This window comes from Falco rusticolus, chromosome 18 (assembly GCF_015220075.1).
Source record: "Falco rusticolus isolate bFalRus1 chromosome 18, bFalRus1.pri, whole genome shotgun sequence".
NCBI lineage: Eukaryota > Metazoa > Chordata > Aves > Falconiformes > Falconidae > Falco > Falco rusticolus.
In genome coordinates this window covers 3393527-3417152 of record NC_051204.1, presented here as the reverse complement: position 1 = coordinate 3417152, position 23626 = coordinate 3393527, and the positions used below count along the sequence as shown (strand labels likewise).

General features: G+C 45.2%; 2 protein-coding genes across 6 annotated transcripts in view; both read right to left on the bottom strand.

Moving 5' to 3' along the window:
* Window positions 1–363: 363 nt before the first annotated feature.
* Window positions 364–6954, bottom strand: KLHL11 (kelch like family member 11). The gene is made up of 2 exons (XM_037410925.1): window positions 6467–6954; window positions 364–6018 (listed from the first exon to the last, which is right to left on the bottom strand). Exons 1-2 carry the CDS (start codon window positions 6937–6939, stop codon window positions 4422–4424), a joined length of 2070 nt encoding a protein of 689 aa, XP_037266822.1. The 5' UTR covers window positions 6940–6954; the 3' UTR covers window positions 364–4421.
* An 865-nt stretch (window positions 6955–7819) lies between these two features.
* Window positions 7820–23626, bottom strand: part of ACLY (ATP citrate lyase) — a 32214-nt gene continuing 16407 nt past the window's right edge. For 3 of the 5 annotated variants that reach the window (XM_037410952.1, XM_037410951.1, XM_037410953.1), the window contains 22 exons: window positions 22483–22601; window positions 21851–21987; window positions 21381–21442; window positions 21099–21216; window positions 20788–20942; window positions 20299–20389; window positions 19088–19117; window positions 17160–17301; window positions 15059–15227; window positions 14485–14589; window positions 14044–14240; window positions 13780–13861; window positions 13308–13418; window positions 12642–12769; window positions 12353–12446; window positions 11921–12075; window positions 10855–11005; window positions 10152–10295; window positions 9830–9943; window positions 9203–9285; window positions 8877–8953; window positions 8547–8675 (listed from right to left, as the gene is read on the bottom strand). In XM_037410952.1, the coding sequence (XP_037266849.1) occupies window positions 8581–8675; window positions 8877–8953; window positions 9203–9285; window positions 9830–9943; window positions 10152–10295; window positions 10855–11005; window positions 11921–12075; window positions 12353–12446; window positions 12642–12769; window positions 13308–13418; window positions 13780–13861; window positions 14044–14240; window positions 14485–14589; window positions 15059–15227; window positions 17160–17301; window positions 19088–19117; window positions 20299–20389; window positions 20788–20942; window positions 21099–21216; window positions 21381–21442; window positions 21851–21987; window positions 22483–22601 (2559 nt within the window). In that variant the 3' untranslated portion in view covers window positions 8547–8580. Of the gene's footprint in view, window positions 8676–8876; window positions 8954–9202; window positions 9286–9829; window positions 9944–10151; window positions 10296–10854; window positions 11006–11920; window positions 12076–12352; window positions 12447–12641; window positions 12770–13307; window positions 13419–13779; window positions 13862–14043; window positions 14241–14484; window positions 14590–15058; window positions 15228–17159; window positions 17302–19087; window positions 19118–20298; window positions 20390–20787; window positions 20943–21098; window positions 21217–21380; window positions 21443–21850; window positions 21988–22482; window positions 22602–23626 lie in introns of all 5 variants that reach the window. The other 2 variants (XM_037410950.1, XM_037410954.1) reach the window with 2 other exon arrangements.

The window sequence follows — 23626 nt, the reverse complement described above, 5'->3', positions numbered from 1 at the left end:
CTCTAACGAGTGGTACGATGTTCAGGACATGGGCATACACCGCAGTGCTCTGAGCTGCTGCGTGGTGCCGGGTCTATCTAACGTCAGGGAGTACGTTGCCAGACAAGACAGCCACGTGGACGACGCTTCAAAGGAAGTCAGGTTCATCTCTTCAACAAGTAGCCTGCCTGAATAAGCAGCTCCACTTAGCTAATAAAGTCTTCTGAGCAGCAACTATACTCACGTACTCTAAAATAAAAACCACTGATAAAAGCTGAAAGAATCATTAGTCTTTAAAATAAAACTTTCACTCTGTGGCATCACAAAATGTACGTATCGGCCACAGCCTACAGAGCAACTTAAAAAATATAAGGTACAACTGAATGCTAGAGAAATAAAAGGTTTATTTTCATTAATTCACTTATTACAATAAATTTTAGTACAGTGTATTTAAGGTAAAGAACATTACAGTAGGATTTGTTTCAAACAGCCTATACACACATACTACTTTACCTTACTGGAAGTAAGTACAGGAGTGCTGCTTCCCCAAGCAATCTGCTGAAGTCTATATTATTATCGACAGGAGAGTACAGCTGCTGTGATCCACAGTGACATGGACCTATGAGGAGCATCTGACTATTAATAGTCTTCAAACATCTCGTTAGTTCCACACTTTACATTCATATTAGTAATAGGGTTAGATCCTCAGGAGCACCTGTTTTATCAGACTTCCACTCAGGACTGTCAGATTAGAGATATGATTTATACCCTAGCATAATATGACAGAGCTGAAAATAAAACTAAGCCATAAACCACTTATTTTAAGCTTGCTTTTTAAAGCCCATTGACCGTTACATCATACTATTACAAGGTTGTGTTCAAAATAACCTAAAAAGTTGCAATTCCTTGTGAGTCAGTTTGTCAGTAGCAATCAGTCTACTCCGTGACACACAAGCTGAGCCAATAGTTTTAACATTTACTGTAATGGAGAAAAAATGATATTGAAATAGTATAGCAGAACGCTTGGCGTAGTTACTCATAATGCACACTAAAAGTTGGCATGCTCTCTTCATTTCTGGAGTGTTATCCTACTATCTGCAAGGGAGTCTTATTAAAAATACATACAAACCCAGCATACTAACACAGTATTCAGGTAGTTATAAAACATTATGTACACGTATGGCACCTAGAAATTACGACGACGACTGCGGAGTGCTAGGCAGGATGTGTCCTACTCCACTAATACTTTGAGCAGAAAGGCAGGACACGAAACATGCGTTTTGTGGCACGTATTCAGTAAGGTCTAGAGGTATGGTTGTCATAAGGAGGAGGAAAAACTCCGCCTGATATTTACATTAGTAAGGCCAGAAGTCAGCCTTCTAATACTTACTGAATACGCGCTAGGATCTTGCTGACATTTAAGTAGCCACTAGAAACACACTGAAAGAATTCCCAGGCATTTGTTTATAGGATCGTTTTATAAACACCCAGCAAGCTATAGCAGTCAAGGGCCACAAGGAATTTGTTATGTGATTCACAGGTTAGTGGGATAAATTACAGCCAGAATCAAGAATACAATTCTTCCAAACACCTACGTGTGATCCAGTGGATAGTTAAGATTTATCAGTTAAAAACAATGTGCAATGCAATTGGTCCACTTAAAAGTCAAGGCTAAAAAACCCCCAACCACTTAAAAAAATCCATAGAATCGGCATAGCAAAAGTTAGAGCAAACCAGTGGTGTTCACAGTGCCCATCGCTCACCATGCAAACAGAGCATATGGAGATATAGTGCATCACATACAGAACTGTGGCTGGCATTTGCAAATTAAGCTGTCCAGATACTAAGCTGTTTTGACATTGTCTTTGAGTGGAATGTTTTTAGTAAACTATACAGCTTGTATGTCAGCCAGAAGGTCTTAAGGTAAGTGCAATATAAATTTTGCTTAGAAAAAGACAGACTGCAAGAAATTTGTTCTTGCATCTAACTTGGCTGCATGCTGCCACACATTAAATCCACTTAGTTCATATTCCAACTGAAATAATAATCTTGGTATTTGTCCCTACAACTTGTCCATATTTGTGGACAGGCTACAAAAGGGCTTTGACAGAGCTGTGGTGGCCTGACACACCACCATCCTTCAACTGCTTGTTAAATCCCTACAGCAATGTCAGTGGGATGGAGCATGTAAACTCTTCTCAGTTGCTTCTGTGCGAAGCCTGGTAAGGTATCTCAAAATCAGCCCCCACAAATTTAAGTTTAATCAGTGGATTTAGTGCTAAAGCCATAAGGCATTTTCGTGCTTCTAGTCACAAACCCTGCTGTAGGGGCAGTAAAATTCTTAAAACTACTCCAGTCAAATCTGTAAGAGTTCATGGGCCAAACTCCACTGATTAACCCCTTGCTTACAGGCCTCCATGAGCTGGTTTGGTAACAGTCGCTTGTGAACATCAGCCTTACACCTGAACAATTTCCTCTCTTGCATTAGGCCAGCATTGTACAATTTAATCTGCCCTAATGAACCAACAGGCAAATAAAACAGAACACAGTTACCACAGATGAGGAAACTTCGACTAAACTGTCAGGATTTTCAAGTTATTTTTCTTTCCTTTTTTTTTTTTTTTTAACAAGGCTATTCTATTACAAAAAGACAAGTTATTGATATAAAACGTGGCAAGTGAATCACGAAGTGGAGCATTAAGGGATGTACACATCAGAGAAATCTTTACACACTATGTGGTTGAAAGACTTACCCAGTGTTTCAGATATGATCTAGGTTGCCTGCTGAATTGGAAAATGAGAAGTATCAGTTCAGAAAGCTAAACAATTAAAAAAAAAAAACAACAAAACAAAAAACCCAAACTGTTTAGAAGTTCTTTTGCAAAGAAGTTGCCCACATCAAAACCACCAGCAAATCATCATATGAACCAAAGATAGTAAAGAGACTCTCCACCAATGTTTGTCTACACAAATTTTGGAACATCCTGGTTACTCCTCCCTTTCCCTTCCCTAAGATCCCGAGTTCGGCTGCATGTGAAAACCTGGAAAATTCAAACGCAGGGAAGGATGGGGAAAAAAGGAGGCAGGAAGGATGCACTGAAGCCACTAGTAACCTAAACCGTCCAGGAGCACTTATCAGGGGGGATTGTTCAGCGGATCAGTTAACTGAGAGACAGTGATAACTCTAAAGGAAACATTCCACCTTCTGCTCCTAGGGAGTACAGCAGTAAGCAAGCCAGAGCCAACCAGGGCACTGGTTTATGCAAAACCACCTCAAAACACCAAAAGGTGTTTACATCAGCTTAAATCTCGCCACCACAGTATGTAAGGAAATCCAAATATTTAGACTATGAGGACTCAACTGTCCTACTTCAAGAGCAACCCCAAGTGCTGATTGATTTGTTAAGGAGCACTGCAGCACAGTAAGTTTCTCGGGAAAGCATACCGAAGGCAAAGGGTACTGATTGTCAAAGACAGGCTGGAAGCAGGCTCTTGGGGGTTCTTCTGATCACTTTTTCACTAGAATTAAAATGTGTGCAACATTTGGGAAAGGATCTACAAATAGCTCAGGGTTCAGTCTATTACTGTGGTATAATCTCATTCTTACTAATCCACACTGGTGGAAGTGAATAGCCAACGTTGGTGGGTGGCTACTTTGCTGGTTTTCGCTCCTTTTATCAGGCTGATTCTTGACCCAAGTTTCTAATGAAGCTGTCAAAGACAAACTCAAAGCATCTTCAGATACACCTGGAAAAAAAAATAATCTACTGCCTCAAGTTCTCTGTTTTAGAAGTCTTGTGTTCTACCAATCATCCATTTACAAACTCTGCAGCCTCTCTACAACATACAGATAAAAAATATTTAATACACATAGAAACATCCTGAAGTAATTTTATAAAGAAAGATTGTGCTTTTGTTTTCATATACAGGTATAACTACTGCACTTGCTTCCAACTTGGGAAAGCTAAGTACACTAACACCAATATGTGAAGTTTAGTCACTGAGGAGAGAATCAAAGGAATGTCAATATTTAAGTGCAAATAAAACAGGTGCTTTCAAGCACACACAAATGTAACCACTAAATTATTGAGATCTTTAATTTTCAAAATAGAACTGTTAGAGACTTAACTCCACAGAAATCCTTGAAAACAAAGACCTGAAGAGAGAAGTAACAGACTTAATGTTCCCAGAGGTATTTCACAGCCCGATACAGGCTACATTTTTTCCCTGGGCACCACTAAGTAATACTGTTGGATTCGCCCAATTTCTCAATTGCCATCCGTCCTCAATTTCTGAGCTTAAATTTTCAATACATAAAAATGCTGTTTTTATGCCTCAAATCCAATCAACACCCTCATGTCTTATAAAGACTTATCAAGCCTAAAAAAAATAATGTTTTAGCACAGTATTTCCTAAATTCATCAGGAGTGATATTTCAGAAACTAGCACTCAATCTGTGACCGTGGCATTCTCCGTAAGCTTAGGGAGTGTCGGTGTATTTCCTGCATCTGCCTCTCCTGCATTTGCCTTATTCTATCTTTCTGCCACATCAAATTTTGTGGCATAGGGTATCTTTGTGTTCCCTGCAAGCATCTGAAGGGAATTCTCACGTGGCAGGCTGTTGCTCTGCAGCGAGGCTGAGGCATAGGAGGCAAAAGCATCCAGCGCTTTCTCTCAGCACAGTAACGATAGGCCTCTTTCCTGTATTGCTTGTCAATATCATCGCTGTTTTTCCACCCCCCAATGATGAAAACATCATCTTTATAATAACAAATAGCCGCTCCTTCAATGCTAAGAACCTCTGGGGGCAAGCTTTCAAGTATTTCATCCGAGGCCCTGCCAGAGATTTTTACCTTGGCTTCCTCGTTATCTATAGGGTAACTCTTGGGGCAGCATGATGCTGTATGGTAAAAGTTTGTGTTAGCAACAGACATCTGAAAAGAGCAATAATTATCAATGAGTGGCAGAGACTCCACATCCTGCCACTGCCTTGTTTCAGCATCGTATCTGATAATAACCGCCCTCAATCCATCTTCGCTATCACTGTCAACTGGGGTACGAGCAGCAACATAAACAAACCGGTCTTCTACAGAAACAGCTTTGACATCACGAAGGATTTTTGGTGCCGACTCCAAGTTAAGCCATTTATCTTGCTCGGGATTATAAATGGCCACATCTTTAAAGCCAGGACTGAAATTGCCATGTCCACCAATACTGTACAAGTTTCCTTTAACTTCAGTAAGGCCAAAAGAATGCTTTCTGGTTATTAGATTTGAGACTTGCTCCCAAATATTTCTATTTGGATTGTACCTTTCTACAGTCTTGGCAAACCCTGGTTCCATGGAGCCAGCCACATAAACGTAAGATTCTGTCACAGCAACAGCATGCCCATCAAGATGATTATGTATGTGCGGTAAGTTTACCCACCTATCTTCGTCGATGAAATACCCTACACACTCACTCAAGTAATCTCCTCCCTCCGATACACCACCAATCACCATAATGACATCCATGTTTTGTCCAAAACGCGGCAACAATGCTACAGGACAAGCGGAATGTTGTAGATTACCAGACTGCAAGTTCTCAGACCGCAAGGCATGACTCTCCACAGCTTCGGACACCAATTTAACACAGGCTTCGTTGCTCGATACCAACCTTTCAGATTTGACGTGGCGAGTAAGGTAAGTGGGTTTCATCTGAGACAATCTAAGCAGTTTAAAGAGATCTTCAAAGTACCTCTCTCTTTCCTCCGGATTCTTCTGAACCCACTTCAAAACAGTCTCAAAGAGGATTTCTTCAGAGTCCACTGTGATCTCCGAGTCTGAGAGCCAGTCCCTGACAAGATGAAAGGGCAAAGTGTAGAACTCCTCATCTTGGATAACTTTGTGGAAGTTTCTCCTGATCATATCCTGAGCTTTGAGGGCCAGCTGATTCAGGGAATACATATGGGCTAAGCTGTGAACCGCCACGCAGTTGGAGAGGTTGAGTTTCTTCTTCAGAAACTCTCCACAGAACTCTTTTAACCGGGTCAGCAGAAACCTGCAGGACAAACGAACACGGGTGAGGTGGCTGCCTGGCAGCCTGGTGGTGCTGCTGCGGTCAGCCCCTGGCCCCCGCAGCCCCCAGCCCCGCTCGCCCGTCGCCCATCTCCAGCCCCCCGCAGCCCCGCTCGCCTGTCGCCCATCTCCAGCCCCCCCAGCCCCGCTCGCCTGTCGCCCATCTCCAGCCCCCCGCAGCCCCGCTCACCCGTCGCCCATCTCCAGCCCCCCGCGGCCCCCAGCCCCGCTCACCCGTCGCCCATCTCCAGCCCCCCGCAGCCCCCAGCCCCGCTCACCTGTCGCCCATCTCCAGCCCCCCGCAGCCCCGCTCACCCGTCGCCCATCTCCAGCCCCCCTAGCCCCGCTCACCCGTCGCCCATCTCCAGCCCCCCGCGGCCCCCAGCCCTGCTCACCTGTCGCCCATCTCCAGCCCCTCCAGCCCCGCTCACCTGTCCGCCATCTCCAGCACCTCATGGACGTTACCGGGGCTGACGCGGATGGTGCCGGTGTACATGAAACCGACGACGGCCTCCACCGTGTCGGGGTCGGGGCCGCCCTCCGAGCTCCACTTCTGCAGCTCCACACGTCCCGACCGCGACTCCGCGAAGCCCCCCGAGAGCAGCGGGGTGAAGTACTCGGTGGCGGCGGCCAGCACGGAGCGGTGCGCCCGGTACTCGCGGGCCGCCCCCGGCCGCCCGCCGCCGAAGGCCAGAGTGATGTCGCAGTAGAGGCCGTGGCGGCGTTGCTCGTTCTGCCGCCAGGCCAGGCCAGAGCAGTGCGCCGGGCACCCGAACTCCTCCGCTTCGGCCTCCCCATCCATCCCCCCGCCGCCGCCCCGCGAGCACCCGCCCTCCGCCTCGGCCGCGCCGGGGCCCGGCTGCTGCTGCGGGGAGGCCGCGGCCGCCGCCATCTTGTCCGACATGGCGGGCTGCGGCCAGGGCGCCTGCGCGGGGGCTGGCGGCGCTGCCGCCCGGCGGGGAGGGGGCGCCACCGCCGGCGCTAAAATGGCGGCGGGGGCGGGGGGGGGGCGGTGCGGCCTCAGCCGGCGCCTCCGGCCCCTGGGAGCGGGGCGGGGGGTGCCGTGAGGGGAGCGGGGACGCGAGCGCCGTGCGGCCCCTCGCTGCGCAGCGGGCAGACGGGGCGTTCGGGCCAGCACCGCGGCGGGGGCGGGCGACCGGCCCCCCTCGCCCCCAAACACCCGCCTGGGGGGAGCCCGGGCCTGCCCCGGGGCTGGGGGGGCTGGGGGACAGCCGGGGAGGCCACCGCGGGCAGCCGTGAGGGGCTGGGTGGCTCTGCCACAGGTACCGCAGCTCTGCGGCCTTCTGCTAATTGCTTCTCATTAACATGGCTCTCAGGCAAACTTGCAGGGAAAAGGACTTTACAATCAGGAATTCACTCACTCCTAAGGTACTTTTTTTTTTTTTAATTAGAATGAGGTGAGCTGTAGGTGATTACTTCACGTTTACTATGCACCACAATTCCCCAGCTCTTGTATAATGCTCTATCGATTATTTATAACTTCATTCCTCGTTTCTTCCCTGCTTTGCAAAATCTCATCTTTTTGACCCAGACTGAAACACGGTAGGATAAGTCTGTATTTTTTGTGTGTCTGTTGTGGTTTTTATTCTCCCCTCCCTTTTTTTTAAATCGACCAGAACACACACACACACAAAGAAAAAAAAAAAAAAAAAAGGAATAGTTTTGTCATATGCCTGGTTCCCAGTTTGTCATAGAGCCTGTTAGACACTGTTTAGGACCAACTTTTAGAAGCCAGAAGTAGAGAGAGAGAGAAAAAAAAAAAGTAAATTAGTAGTGTATCATTTATTTGAGTTAGTTACAATACACAGACAAGTAGGACACAAGTTATTACTGAGATTATTTTTGCATCAGCAGATAACATGAGAGTGACATTGCATATACCAGCAGTCTAGTAGTAAAGGAGGTTTTTTTGCATAAATACAGACACCGGAATACATGTAGTTTCACAGTTTTAACAGCAGTATGTTACAACTTTACACTTTAAATTACTACACCAGAGTTTGAGTAACATTGGTTATACATCAGCAATGGTCCCACTGTTTAGGATACAATCAGACTGAAGATGAGAACACAGTAAACAAATTGAAAAACAATCAACAATAAAAATCCAAAGTCATGGCTTATGGGAACAATGGGTACTTTTCCTGTCGGGAAAAGTTACAGCTTGTTACCAGACCAATGGATCTTCTGCAAGTTCAGTAAGACTGCACCTAGGAGCAAAACTTCCCCCCACCCCAAACTCTTAAAAATCTTTTCTGGGAACAAAATGAAACAAGAGTAGAAAAAAAAAAAAAAAGGTGAGAGACAGTATTAAATACAGCAGGTAACATATGGAACATCACAAGTTTTGGTTTTTATTAGACTAAGTTTCTATTCTTATAAAACAGTTGCTTTGCACAGTTTGACCAGGCAGCTTAATGTCTATGTACCAATGGTCTTTATACATCAAAGTCCCATTTGTGACTGTCCTCTGTGCAGGCTTCTGTCTTCTTGAAGAGACATTCTGAGGCAATACTACAGGTTCTCACATGGTCATGTGCTCTGGTAAAACATAGGATATATCATCCCACGGGTGACGGTACAGACCTTGCTTCAATCTCTTCTGATCCAGGTAGTGTCCTAAAACAAAGTGAGTGGTCTGTGTTAGAAATTTTCTGTTCCTCCTCCTCCTCTTTCTTTGCCTTGAAACAACTGTGATTTCTGGATTTGTACAACTAGGATTTTAGACAGAGCCCCCATCGAGCTTTATATTTCTCTCATGTTCATGGCAGCAGGGCATCCCCCAGTAGGATGGAAAGGGCAGGAATGTGGCAAACTTACCAATGAATCCCATACTCCTGCCTAGTACAAAGATGCCATTAAGAGCTCCTATATCAATATATTCATCCGCTTCTTCCCTGCAAAAGAAAATAAATTAAATAGTTCCTCATAGCGATCTATTTAAGGAATCAATCTTAGAAAGGCTACAAGTCTGCTCTAATGCCAGTAGCAACACCAAACTCATGTGAAAGCTTTCTTCTCCCAAGTCCAGGCTACATTTCCTTCGCAATGTCCTTTTGAAATCCTGGCCCCACATGAGCTGGCAGGACGGCTCCCATCATTTTTATAGGACCACGACCTAAGAGAACAGCCTACCACATACTTACCGTGTGAAGGAGCCACAATTCCTGAGTACGTCAACAAAGGCAACGCCGATAAAGCCATCTACATTCAGGATAAGATTTGGTTTCTGCAGGAAATGCAAACACACCCCAGATAAAGATGTTAACAGCGGCAAATGATGTTCACCTAGCAACTTCCATCCTCAAGCGTAAGGTAATTTGAGGGTTGCCCATAATTGTGGACACACAAGCCTAGCGACAGAGAAGGCTGCTCAGCAACTTAAGCAAGAGCTGTGCTTAATGTGAATGGTGGAAAAGCAGCCCCAAACAATGGGCCTGCATTTGGTTCAAACCACATAAATTATCTGCCACAGCCCATCACGTGTGCTAGCTCTGCCTCAGTTTTCAAGAACACAGCAGTTCCAGTGTGGGCAGTGGACAACACAGGTAATGGGTTTTGGTTTGCTCAGCACTTTTGCAGTGTCCCACAAATGTCTTCAGCCTTGCCAAACTGTAGTTGTACTTGGCCTCAAGTACCCATAGAAGAAAAAAAAACCCCACCCCAGCAATAATTTATGAAGCACTGCAATTTAAATACAGTATTAACCCCTGGTCACTTCTGCTCCAGTAAGAAAGAATGCTCAAGAGGAGCCAAATGCTAGCGTATTTCACCTTGGAAGTTGTAATTTTTTCTACTTCAAGTGCATAGTCCAACAGTGGGGTGGCAGGGAAATGCTGCTTCACGTAGTCTTTGAGGATCTGAACTCTCATGTCTGGGTTATTGATCTGCAAGGTAAGAACACATTACAGCCACTGATGTTACCTGTTACACAGGGACTGGCCATAAGCTTTACTGTTTGTAGGTTTAAGAGAATTTGCTCAGTAGCTGCCTGTGAAAGTTGCTACTTTTCATTCTTTCCATTTTTTCTCTACCCCACCCTTCCTTAAAAAAAACACCAACAAAACACCTCCAGTACCAATGCAGTTTTCTTACTGATTTGACTCTGTGTCCAATGCCCATGATCAGCTTCCCTTCTTTCTTCATCTTATTCACAAACTCCATAGGTATAATCCCACTGTCGAAGGCTTTGCTGAACATTTTAGCTGCAGCATCCAGTGCTCCACCAAACCGGTCACCCTGGGTACAGTACACAAAGGGAGTTACAGCAAAGGACTCCACAGTTAAGGTAACAAAACAAGCATGAGATTATCTTCCCCATCTGCCCTGCCTACCACTGTGGCATTCATGAAAGTAAAGTTAGGCAGGCACCTGAGATAAAACATCTATTTATAACGCAACGTAAGTGCCAATACATAGCAAACACATCTCCACTAGCAGCAGAGCGTGGAAGGAAACACAATCTAAAGTCTATTTATTCACATTTTTACTCTTCAGTCGTGGAAGAGAATAGGCAACAATATAGGGACAATGCTGACAGCGATTTGGCCTCCATAAAATATTTCTAGACTCAAATGAGACACATCAAAGTAGTCTTGCCTACTAGAAAAATGCTCCAGGTTTAAAACCTAGTCCATCGAGCTATTAAGAGTTGAATTGAACAGAAATTCAAAGCGTGAGTGAAGAGACACAACCTGTCCACGGCTCTGCAGCCTGTCTAAATCTTACATTATTGGTAATAAAACCTAGCCAGAATAGCGAGCAACAAAATTAAATCTTCTGAATATTAGGCACTTACGATAGTAAGAAGACCTGAAGTAAGACTCGAGACAAGATCTTTTCCAGCTCTGGCACAGACGATGGTGTTGTGGGCTCCAGATACAGCAGGCCCATGATCCGCTGTTACCATCAAACACATCTCGATGAACTGGCAGGCATACTTCGGTAACCTGAGCAAGAGAGAGAGTAAAGTCAATGATTATAAAGAAAACCAAACAACAAGACAGTGTTACACTGAACAGTGACTTTTGTTTTAGGTGTATGACTGAAAAGTCTGGCTGGCAAGGCCTGAGAAACAGGAAAGTCCTTGACTTAGTATAAATATTACTTAAAGCACTGATGTTTTTAGTTGTTATCAACACTGTTCCTCACATCAGAGCCAAAACAGCACTGTACTAGCTACCAAGAAGAAAATTAACTCCATCCCAGCCAAAACCAGGACAAACAGAGAAAGGGAGCCGTAGGGTCACAATACCCATCAGTGCATTCTAATATCCTTCTCAGGCATCACGTTTTTATTCAGTTTCCACAGGAGCTGTTTAGCTCGGGGCCGAGGGTCAGTTTTGTAGGCTGAGCTTGCAAACACTCCGTGGGCATTGTGGGTTCCTTTGAGAGGAGCCGTGAGGCTGTGCTACAGTTCTGTTCATCCTGTTCTGCTGAGCTAGAGATTCCAGCTGGTGCCAGGAGTGCCTCTAATGAACGCACGATCAGATGAAGGCAGCAAATTTCTGCCATTCAGGATGTTCCCTGTAGGCTGGTTAGCAAGCGTTTGTAAACTCCCTAATCTCTCGAGTCAAGGTGACTATTGCAATAGGCAAGTAGTCAGCATGAAACAGGCCTAGAATAGAGAAACTTCCTCAACGCACCACAAAACTTGTGGAAAACTACATCCCAAGACTAAAAATGCTGTATGAAGCCTTGAAATGCTGACGCGGTCTCAAAAGAGGGAATACAGAGATGGCATTTCCAGTGAATTTACGTTCACAAAGGAATCCTGGAGTTACTTTTCTTTTTTAAAAGCCCATTAATAAACGCAAAAAACTTCAAGCCAAAGAATCTGTGAGCTTTCACAAAAGCTGCCTCACCTCCTTTGAAACCAGAGCAAGCCCAGAACCCCTCCAATTCCCATCTCTTCTTTGAAGACCTCAGTGATCGGCATCCCAGCATAAATCAGTTCCTGACCTCTCTCATCACAGATGCTTGTCATAAAGGAAGCCGGTTTGCGAATCAGACCCAGCTCCTGAAATTGCAGCATAAAGATGGGATTTTGAACAATCCACATGAGAAGCAAGGGGCAGTAGGAGGCAGAGTGGTCAAACAGCAATGCCTTAAAGCTTGCCCTCAGAGCAGCTGCCACAGCCTAGAACCAGCGTAGCCAGTGAGCTCACAAATAATGCTATAAAGCGTGTCATACAACCCCAAGGCAACACCATTATCACCAGAAGCGTCCAGAATCACAGCAAGTACCCCGTCTAGTTCCTAAGGAACCAAAAAGCAGGTAAAACAGCACGGCTTACCCTCGCCCAGGAGTAATCCATTGGCACAGTTGGAGGAGGCACTTCCTCAGCTGGTTCAATCACTCTTTTGGCCACAAGATCCTGGTAGACAGACCTAGGGAGAGAATCCATTTATCAACTGAAGCCCTTTTAAGGGATATAAGCATGGTGGTCTAAACCCAGACCTTAAAAAAACCCATAAAGAATAGAAGTTGCTTTCTTTAAGCAAGAATATATTCCTTTATCAGGTTAGAATCAGTGCCCTAACAGTTTTTGTCCCTGCTGAATGTGCCCTGGTGGTGTGACTTACTGAATGACCTCTCCCAGCTCATCAAAACTCCGGGGAACAAACACACCAGCTTCTTTCAAGGCTTGATTCTTTGCAACAGCAGTTTCAGAAGCCTGATTGGCACAAGCTCCTGCATGGCCAAACTGCACCTGCAAACAAGGGAGGAGACAGCAGTAAGGAATGCAAGTTGTTTACCTGAAGAAAGTAAAACAGAATAAAGAACTGACTAGGAAACTGGTGACAGAGGAATACCAGTGACATCTGCCTTCCTTTTGGCTAACAGAACTCTTGGCTGCAACCACAGTCAGCATTGCAATATGCAGGGCGTTTTCTGATCTTGAATTGCTCCAGGCTTCTCCACTGATGTTCAGCCTCTCTAAATTCCAGAGCTGCTTAACATGCATCCTTCCCATTCCCACCACTCCAGAAGCACACTGCTATTAGAACCTGTTGTGTTCCCTGGGATCTTTGGGCTCCCTTTACAAGCATGCAGAATCCCTTGAAAACCTCCAGTGGCAGACTACAGAAGCACAAAAAGCTTTTATTATTTATATTTAACTTCTGCACGTTAAATTGCTACTGGCAATTCTGAAAGGTTTGGGCACAGTGAGAGACATTGTTGGCTTTCTAGCTTCCTGTTGAGGATACATGCTTGTTTTATGAGTTTGCCCCCATTCTTGCACATACCTCTGAAGAGAACATGGTGGCACAAGTACCAATACACCAGCACACCACTGGCTTGGTGATACGACCTTCTTTAATACCCCTGCAGATCTTATACTCTTCTGTGCCTCCAATCTGCAGAAAGACAGACCACCAAGCTGGTTCAACACTGCATTTTTGTAGAAACCAGCTCCAAGATGCACATGGAACCATTACTTGTAATTTTTTTTTTCCTCCTTTTTCGTTGAGTAACAGCTGAAGTCTCAGAACAAAGCCTCCTTTTTTTTTTTTTTTAATAGGGGAGACTGCTTGTCTGTGGAATACATTCAACTTCTTTTGATTAAAGCAGTACGAAATAAAAATTGGGATATTCAAGAACAGTATGAATAACTGCCACATATCTACAGCTGTTATTTAGTATCCTTGCAGCCAGGTCAGATCCTCCCAAAACAAAACACACAGGTGTTTCTCAGAGGAGTGAACTGGTCTCACTCACCTCTCCAAGTACTACAATCATTTTCACTCCTGGAGTATCCTCATAACGCAAGACATGATCCATAAAAGTTGAACCCGGATATCTGGGTAGAACACAGGGAAAATGGTAGAAGGTGAATGTGTTTCAGAAACTTTTCTGAAAGAAGAACAATTAACAGCCAACCTGCCCTTCTTCCTTCAAATTACTAATAATTCTTCTGTTGACTGACTTAAAAAAAAAAAACAAACAAACAACTGTGTCTTTGTTGAAGACACAGACTCCTACCTGTCTCCTCCAATGGCCACCCCTTCATAGACCCCATCAGTGGTTCGGGAAATGATGTTGTTGAGCTCATTGGACATTCCTCCGGACCGGGAAACATAAGCCACGCTACCAGGACGGTACAGTTTTGATGCCAAGATATTATCCAGCATGCCTCCTGTGTTGCCTATTTTAAAGCAACCTGGTTTGATCCCACCAACCTACAAGAAAGTTAGAGAAGGATGTAGAGTCCTTTAAAATATACGTGAAAATGAGGAACATTTCTGTAAGACCTGATGTTTGTATAAATACTGACAACTAAGACAGTAACATGACCTTAAAATGAGAAACTCATGTGCACTTTATGACTACGGAGAAAATGGATTGTGGGATGTATTTTGCCCTTCAAAGAAAGCTGATCTGAAGATTAAGAGACAAGAGGACAAAAAGGTCATCAGTACTTACCGTTGCAGGCCCAATGATAGTGACTCCTTTTTTATCAGCTGTCTTGATCAGTTTGCGTGTCAGGGCCTCTGGAATGCCCTCAGCAATGATGGCAATGGTGCGGATCTGCATGGAGATGAAGAAAACCATTAGTACTTAACAAGCTGCAGGACAGAGAAGGTAAACAGCTGCTCAAGGGGCATGACCGGCTTCTGCCTCTTGTCACACCTCTGGGAGGTCACGCTGTACGCTCTCCCAGCACATGGCTGCACAGTCTGCTGTGATCTTCACAGCAGTCTCAGCGCACTATTCAGAGGATTTTTTTCACTGCCTTGCACATTAGAGCAGCACGGTATTTTCACCAGCCCAAGAGGTGCCAAGTTCCTCTTACACACGTTGCATAGCAAATTCTAACGCTGGACTTGTAACTCCAGTATCCTCCTTAGAGTCTGTAAGGAGTTAGCATTGAGGTATTTATCGGCCAAACTGGAAGACGAAGACAGTTTGCTAACGCTATCATGGCTTAAGAGACACTGGCACCCTGCTGACAAGATCTTCCTTCTTTTCTCGGGCTTCTTCTAGATCCCTCACTCACCTGTGGATAATTCATGGTTTCAACAGTGCTGTCATAAGCAGAGCGCAGAGATGCAAAGTTGATGAGAACATCCACCTCTGGGTGCTTCCTCATGGCATCTGACATGTTCTTGTACACCGGGATCAGGATTTCTTTGTGGCCCCAGTAGAACTTCTGCCTGTGGTCACCACTACAGAGGAGAAGATGAAAAAGCCCTGACCCTTAAGGCTACTGGAAAGACAAAGGGATACAGTGCATGCAGATAGAGGAGTTTACAAACCCCAATTCTCAGACACCAAGACCGACTGCAAGACACTCACTAGCAAGTGAGCGTATATGGGGAGGGACCATACTAACAGCAGAAGGTTCTTCAGAGTATAGAACAGAGCAGCATATGGAAGGAGACGGGCTAATGGGGACAGAGGCATCCAGCAAGATGAATAAGCTCTCCCAGAGTGAAGTTACCAGAGCCTCAATTCTACTCCAAGCTGGAAGACAGAATGAGGCACAGAAAGAGTAATGAATGAGATGCATGCAAAGCTGCGTTACGGGGCTGGGACAAATACTGGACTGGGGAAAGAGGAAACCAGTAAACCAGTTTTGGCAGCGAACAGCCAGGACAGTAACGCGAGGGCCAGCCAGCTTTCCAATTCTGCTACAGCGAGACTCTACCCACCCTGCCCCACACGCACTGTGGGGGATGCACCTAGGCAAGTTTCGCTGTAGGTGTTGTCTTTTATATATGGTAGATGCTCCGACTGGAGCTTCACTGAAGTCTACACTGTTCAGTCATTTAAGAGTGTTCAGAAATTGGCTGTGTTCTCATACCGGTACGTTTGTCACAGAACTTTCCAGGTTTTGCCAGCCTGGCTTCCTCCAAAAGGTCAAGCAGAGTCAGATAATTATAGGTAACCTTAAAACTTTTAATCCCTATTGCTTTTTCTTCATCAAACAACTGCAACACTGCAAGGGGTTGCTACTCATCTATAGATGTGGCTATGCCTGCACTCAGTTTTAGTACCCTGAGGTTTGCACTTGCTGAGAAGTTATCACAGAGCTGCAATTATCATCAAAGCTGCACACTAACAGTACAAGGTACTTAACTGTCAAGAGGCAAAATTCTCTGCAGGACAGAGGCTGATTAGACATCAGCTACCCTGGATGGCTGTAAATACCACAGAAATGAAACAAACCTCCTACCTTTGTATGGGTTCCCATCTCACTGTCTCAGCAGCAGGCCAGACAGCCACTCCTTTCCTTCTCACTACTTGCCCCGTTTGACAGGGAGACCCCCCCACACACTTGTGAGGTACAGTAACAAAGCAGCTTATGCACAGCTGTGCTCTGGAGGTTCCAATTTGAAACACCCAGTAGCCTCTCATCCCCGTTAGCTGTGGGGGATGAGGTAAAAGAGGGTGAATACCACAAGAGAACTCTATCCCACAGAAGGATCCGCACTCTTCCTGCCTGCTAAGAAACTACTAAACTACTGCCACTACAGGAAAGAGTGTGAGCAAGATGAACGTGATTTTAGTTGTGGTGTGGGCTTTTTGGTTTTTTGTTTTTTTGGGTTTTTTGGGGGGTTTTTTGTTTTTTTAATTTTGTTTGGCTACACAACAGACAGACTGCTTTTGTCTATTAACAGATCTGCTACAATTCTGGCTAATACTTGGAGGGGGAAAGTCCAGCTGCTGTGGACACAAATCAAAAAAGTCTCAGACAAGCATGCAGCAAACAGCAGAGTGGAAGAAACCGTGCATAGCCTTACTGCCTCTGCTAAGCCAGTGGGCTGTTAAAGAAAGTCACGCCTGCCTTACTTGCTGAGTGAAGGAACAGAATTTGGACACCCTTTGAAAGGGCATGAAGTGGAACTTAAATTGTGTGGCTAACATTAAGCTGTTTCAACAGAGCAGCCCTTTGGGGGTTGATTGAGGGAAACATGAAGCAGTCTGCAAAGCCAACCTGACGGTGGAAGGGAGCACAGCAGAAGGTGTTAAAGCAGATATGTAGACTAGGGCAGAGCTACGCTTAAAGAACAGCAGAGACTAGAAGAGGAGGAAGCTAACAGAAGAATTTGAGGGAAACAGTCAGAAAAAGAATGCTGTCAACACAGGCTACTTACGTGAATGGATAAACCATGGCAGCTACTGACGGTTCATCCCGGGAGCAAATATAATCAAAGTCCAACATTCCTTGCACAGCGCGTGTCTGCATCCCCCAAATGATAGCTTTGGTGTGACGGCTGAACAGAGTTGTAGCTTTACCTGCTCAGAGAGATGGAGGTGGGGGGGTGGGGGGGGAAAAAAAAAAAAAAACCAAAACAAAAAAACAGAACAAAACCAAAAACACATTCAAAATGTACATCTGTGCAAGACAAGAGCTGTAACTTTGCCAAATGTCTGCTGAAAGTCTCCTAGGTGAGTATACTCCCCTCCCTCCAAACTGAACCCAACAGATGAACTCCAGGATATAGTAGCCACACCGTTCAAATTAAGTAAGAAACTGTAGATGAAGCAGCATCCCCCTTCCCAGGATTCTGAACACAATAGCCAGGTTTTGGGCTTCATCAAATTGGGAAATGCTTCACCACAGGTAGCAGAGAGCTGGTGTAGGAGGGGAAGAGAGAAGTGAAAACTGCCTCTTCCTCCTCTCACATGGGCTATTCCCATTCCTCCCAGATAGTTTTATTCTGCAAAGCTGAAGAGGAAGTGAACTTTGAATTTTATTTATTTATTTGCATATGGCCTACAGTCTGGGAGAACCACAGGAGGTTTGCCTCCTATGTTTGTCAGGGCACCACAGTAGGTTGCTAGGAAATAAAAAAGAAAAGCAGGAAATGGAAGGGACACAGAAAGCAAAGGAGCTCTACATGCTCAGCTTTTATTTTCAGATTTTTTCGATGATCAGAATCCAACACAAACCTGACAGCTCCAAGAATTTATATATGGCCCAAAACTTGGCTGCAGGGGACAGAGTCACAGGAAAGGCAACAGTTCAGCTAGCGAGGATGGACTGTTTGCTTTAAGTATATTTATGCCACTTGGCACAGCAAAATGTTGAGTTACTCCCTTTGACTCCAGGCAGAGTTCACTGTAAAACTCTTAGGAACTCAGAACTGATCCAAGTTCTGATGCCAACTCAGTCTACCACTAATTTCTTTTTGGCTTTGAATTAAAGGTAAACAGCACTGGGGATTAAACAGGATACTGTTCTGGCTTTAACAAGAAATCAGCCGCTGTTCTCCAACCCTACACGTTCATGGTTTAGATGCACTGCCACATGACCAGTTATTAAAAAACTGCCTACCCTGAAAAACTCCATGTATCTTGCAGGTCCTTGCAAGAAGGTAGTATTAGTACTCACCAAAACAGGAAAATGCAGGCCTAGAAAGGTGATGCTATTTGTCTGAGACCACCCAAGGAAGAATCAGACTTCTCCTTCTACTGTCCCTCCCCTTATGATAGGAGATGGCTTGAAACTCTACTTTAACCCTGATTCAGCAGTTTCTTCTCATCTGGCACAAAGCTCGAAAGAGTGCTTAAAGTCCCTGTAACTTCACTGAGCACAAGCTTTAATGGTTTGCTGAACTGATAAGGCAACAAGAACATTTAGTTCATTCAGTGACTTTTCCATGCCCTTCAAGGCTCGTAAGCACAGCACCTGCACTATTTTGTTTCCCTTTGAAACAAAAGGCCAGTTATTACGCATAGTTAGCAATTCCTTCTTTTTGAAAGCAGAGTACAGAGCTTTTCACAATATGCCTAGGTCTGGTTTTCTCTATAATGACTGGGGGGGGGGAAGGAAGATAAAGTTTGAGACCTGTCCTTCCCTCCCTCAGAAGCAGTAAGTTTTTGGGCAAAGGAGTATGTGACCTGCACTTGAAAAAACAGATGAGAAGTTCTTACGGTGATAGCTATATATGCTGGGCAGGAGGGAAGGACCAGACAACACTGCAAACTTTTGGAGAGAAAAAACAGCAACAAACCCAAGAACTAAAAAAAAGTCAGCTGCCAGCAAGGCCAGGCACATTCAGCTAGTCACGTGTCCTACCTGAACCAGGTCTTGAAGCTGGGATTGAATCTGTTAAAGAGAGAATCACTCATGCAACAATATGACAGAGTTGGCTGCTGTCAGCCCAACGGCAGGGCACCTGCAGCAGGGTGCTGCAGCTTCCCTCCTCCCCACAGCACTTGGGCCTTTTGGGTTTTGCTTTTGTTAGAAAACAAGCAGGCTAGAGCACTCTCCACTGTACTTCCTCTCCAAATATCCAGAAATCAAGTTTTGCATTCTGCAGTCTAGAAACTTTTTGCTTATCCCAGCACAAACACATTTCAGGTTCAGGTGGCAGTTCCTTGCGCTGCAATCTTGATGGCACATGTTTATTTTCAATGTCTTTTTGAAGCATTGCTCATGCAAAATGCTATGCACAATGATTAAGAGAATAGTAGTGGGTTTTGTGATGCATTGGAACTAGATATGAATGTTGCCGTCATTCATATGACAAATCAACATCATATGGTTGTAATGAGGCCAGTATCCCCTCACATTCAGAGGAGAAAGAAATTACCACAGTCTGTCCCCGCCCAGTTCTGCTGTTGTTTTATCCCCATACAACATGCTCTTACGCAATAAGGCTTCCAACAAATATGAGCAAAAGGCTGCCAAAGCTCTTGCATATCACCATGCTAAAGCAGCTTCCTACAGACTTTAGTGAAAAAAAAAAACCCAAACAAAAACAAACCCAAAATCCACCACCACCACACAACACACTACACAGTAAGCTCTGATCCTAAACGTGTGAGGAGTATGTCACAACTCATACTGAACTACCTGACTACACAGTGTTGCAGCAGCATGTATCAAGAAGGACTTTCTGAATACCTACACTGTTCCAGCAGCATCCTGTGGGAACACCCCCAGGTACTCAACTGGAAAGGAGGCCTCAGTTCAGCAACACAGCACAGACACCTGCTGTCCGCTGGCCTTGCCTAAGGGGACGTGGGAAAGCTGGAATTCTCAAACCATGCTGTTCCCTTTCAAAGGAGCATCCCAGATCAAGGCAACTCTGGCTCACCTCATGTATAAGCTAACAGCACAAGTGACAACATTCTAAAAGCACTTAACTAAATTCAAAGCAGAGTGAGACTGGTACCACCAAATTGCTTCCCTTTATATCCAGACAAAAGCGTTACTCTAGTCCACATTCTGTCTTTTAGGAGCAGAAGAGAACTCTTAGCAATCATTTCTAACGCTGGACTTACCAAGAGGTGCTGTCGGTTTTGCCTTCTTGGCTGGAGCGATATCATCTGGTTTGGACTCTGAGAAGGAAGCTGTTCTGCTTGGTGCTGGAGTCTGAAAGATTCGGAAGCCAAGTCAGTAAGGGACAGCATGCTAGAGAAGGTCTGGAGCATGCAGGAGGAGATGACCACTTGGCTATGCCGGTCTACAAAGAAAGTTCATTTTGAGGTAGGACTATTTTGGTCAAGCGAGGGAAAACTCCTAAATGACCAAGTTACAAAAACGTGACTTGCATCTATTGGGCTTTGAGGGGCCACGTTTTCTGCACAAGCGAGGGTGATGTTGGGAGGTCCCTCCTGATACACCATCCAGGCAGAGTCATCTTAGCTTTCCTAGAGCTGTGTACCAACACAGTGGTGGCCGAGATCCATTTCTGACCTGTTCAGAGAGGGGATGCTGCCTTCAGGAGGCTCCTCACAAGTGTTCCCGTTCACAGAGGGGAAGAAACTCACCGAGGGGCTGCCGCTGGCGTTGAGGAGGAAGTTGGCGGTGTGGGCTGCAGCAGGCGGTTGGTTGGGGATCGGCCGATGGCCGAGCGCCATGCCCACAATCGCCGTCATGTGCGTCTCCGTGCCAAAGACATGGATGGGGATCCCAGTGGTCTTCCCTGTGTAGGCATACAAGCACAGTCAGCCTTGGGGGAAAAAAGGTTCAAGATGGGCTTCTGGCAAAGTGAAGCATTTAACCTTGAAAAGGTTCAGCAGAAAGCAGGTGGAAAAAACAAGATGCAAGAACAAAAATTAAGGAAGTGGTTGCTCCTTACCAACTTCGCCCATGACACGTAATCCTTCCTGGTAGTTTGGGCCTCCTCTTCGTACAAAGATCCTCACCTCATGCTCCTTCAGAGGGCCTTGGTAATCCTTAATGGCTCTCACAATGCCCTAAAAGAAACACACAGGACACATGAACTGGGAAGCCTGTCCCATAGTCTCAGGAACTCCTGGAAAAGATGCACTGTCAGCCTCAGCACATCAGCAAACTGGGAAGGAACAGCTTCGGACTAAGGACTGTGGGCATTTACTCATACTTCTGAGTAGTCACTTACTTTAAAAGTGGCCGCGACATTAGTGAAGTTAGCAATGCTGCCTCCAATGATCAGGATTTTACCTGAGGGAAGAAACACACATAAACCAAAACTGGTTTTAGAACACAGTGTACTCTAAGATTATGAAGCAGTTCAGGACAAAGTGAAAAAATGCTGCAGTTCGGACTAGCCAATAGTTTGAAGTTGTGTTTAGCAGAGCCTGGAAGATAAGAGCTTTGCATCAAGTACAAATTTTTTCAGTAAGACTCTTCCAAGCCACATCTGCTTTTTGGTACATGGAAAACTACAAGTCCTAGCTCTTGCTTCAGAGATGAGAGAAATCCATCACTACTTCACTCAGAAAACAGCAGTACATGAAAAGCTCTGCCAGGGAAGTCTTAGCATAGTAACAGCCCGGATTTGTTCATTCCCCCCCCACGCACACACACACACACGCAGCTTCACAGCTTTGAAATTGCAGCGACTCTTACCTTCAGGATGCTTCTCTCTTGTCATGAGGGAGAGAATAGTCTTAGCATAGTCATAGGTCTGTTGCTCGCTTGGGGCTCCTGAGTATTCCCCATAATTAGCCAGTTCATTCACACCCCCCAGGTCACAAATGGTGTCACTGTAAAAAAAAAATATTAAGAGGTTAGTTAACCTCTAGTTAGTTAGTGAAGTGAAGCCTTAATAAAGCATTCCAAATTCCTGGGAAAGTGGGACTTGCAACAGAGAGATCAGGCTGTCTGCTGAAAAGAATCCTGCTCTCCTCTTGGTGCCAGTCATGATTAATGTTGCTGTTCTTCCCAGATACAATGGGAACTCAGTGCCTACCACGGCAATGATATTACCATAAACAGCTTTCAGCCATCTTGCATCTTTCCAAGTGAAAAAACCCGTATCTCAACCTCCCAGAATTAAATTATCTCTAAGGGACACTACGTTCCGCAACTTGGTAAGAAACATGCACAGCGTCTTCATTCTGAAGAGGTCCCAAGCAGTCGTGGCAGGAGAACGATTGCTTTAGAAGCATCTCCTTTCGAGAGGCTGCAGCAGTTATATCAGTTATTTTCTTCCAGCACTGTAAATCCACCCCCCTCTCTAGAAACCTTGTTCCTGTTACCTGTAAACCACAGAGGCACCACCACCAGCCACCATGGTCCAGATCCTGCCTTTGGGGTTGAGAATAGTAAGCTTCAAGCTGGCTCCGCTCTTTGCATCCAGATCAGCGATGTAGGCTTCCTGCAAAGACACCAGCACACAATGTAAACTTCCTGCTGCATCCTCCTTTTCCAAATCAGAGTGCTCATAGCGCAGGGCCCGTTTGGACGTGCAGAGCTCCCACGTATGTCACCTACAACCAAGGGGACAGCAGAACTACCAACACCATTTTTGTAAGGGAGAGAGACCCAGCTTCATCTCTCAGGGGCCAGGACCGATTTGCGTTAGGTGTTCTGCAAGAGAGCACTGAAATCGGACGGGATGCAGGCAGCTGGCGCTATTCTCCCTGTAACAAATTCAAAGGGGATCAACCTGAGCATACGCTCAAATTTTGATTCTTGGGGGTGGAAAAAAAAATAAAATCATACCCTCCAAAGAATATCTTGTCTTTATAAGGCCTTCTGTCCCAAGTGAACTTCACAAGTGATTGCTATAAATAAATCTGACATTGCTTCTGGATCTGCACTCTACAAATGAAGGAGATTTTTCCTGTTTGCACATGAAAAACTTTGGAAATGCAGCCGACTGTTGGCTGCATTTCACTGGGCTGTACCACACTGGCTTTTCCATGAACTGCTCTGCCAGCCCTGGGAAGCTTCCAGGTTCCATGGCTCTGCACATGACAGTCACAGAATCAAATGCCTCTGAACTGAAGTGTCTTGTTCTGACCTTGTCTGCAGACTGAGACCAGAGGAAATTTAAAAATCGACACACCCATGGCTACACACTCTCTGGTTGTGCTGTAGCCAAGCATGTAATCACCGAGAGCACTGTAATTTGGCTCAACGTGGTGTTCCTGTATCAGTGTGCTCGCCTGTTAAGAAGCACTTCATTGGGAGTTCATTAAAATTCTCAGCAGAGACACTGCCATAATAACCTTCACAGTGCCTTGCAGAGGGATGATTCAGAGGGACAAAAACTGTACTAATCCTTTTTAAGAGCAAATTGAGTTAAGTGTTGGCATCCATGGAGAGAAACAGCTAAATGGATTTCCTGGCCATGTTACAAAAACCTTCCTCAACTGAAGCATAATTATAATTATTAAA

What these genes read in the sequence shown, in the direction of transcription:
- KLHL11 (XM_037410925.1), bottom strand. Translation starts at nt 6,939, where the DNA reads ATGTCGGACAAGATGGCGGCGGCCGCGGCCTCCCCGCAGCAGCAGCCG. An exon ending in GTGCTGGAGATGGCGGACAG is followed by an intron (nt 6,019 to 6,466) that starts GTGAGCGGGGCT and finishes TTTGTCCTGCAG; the next exon opens with GTTTCTGCTGACCCGGTTAA.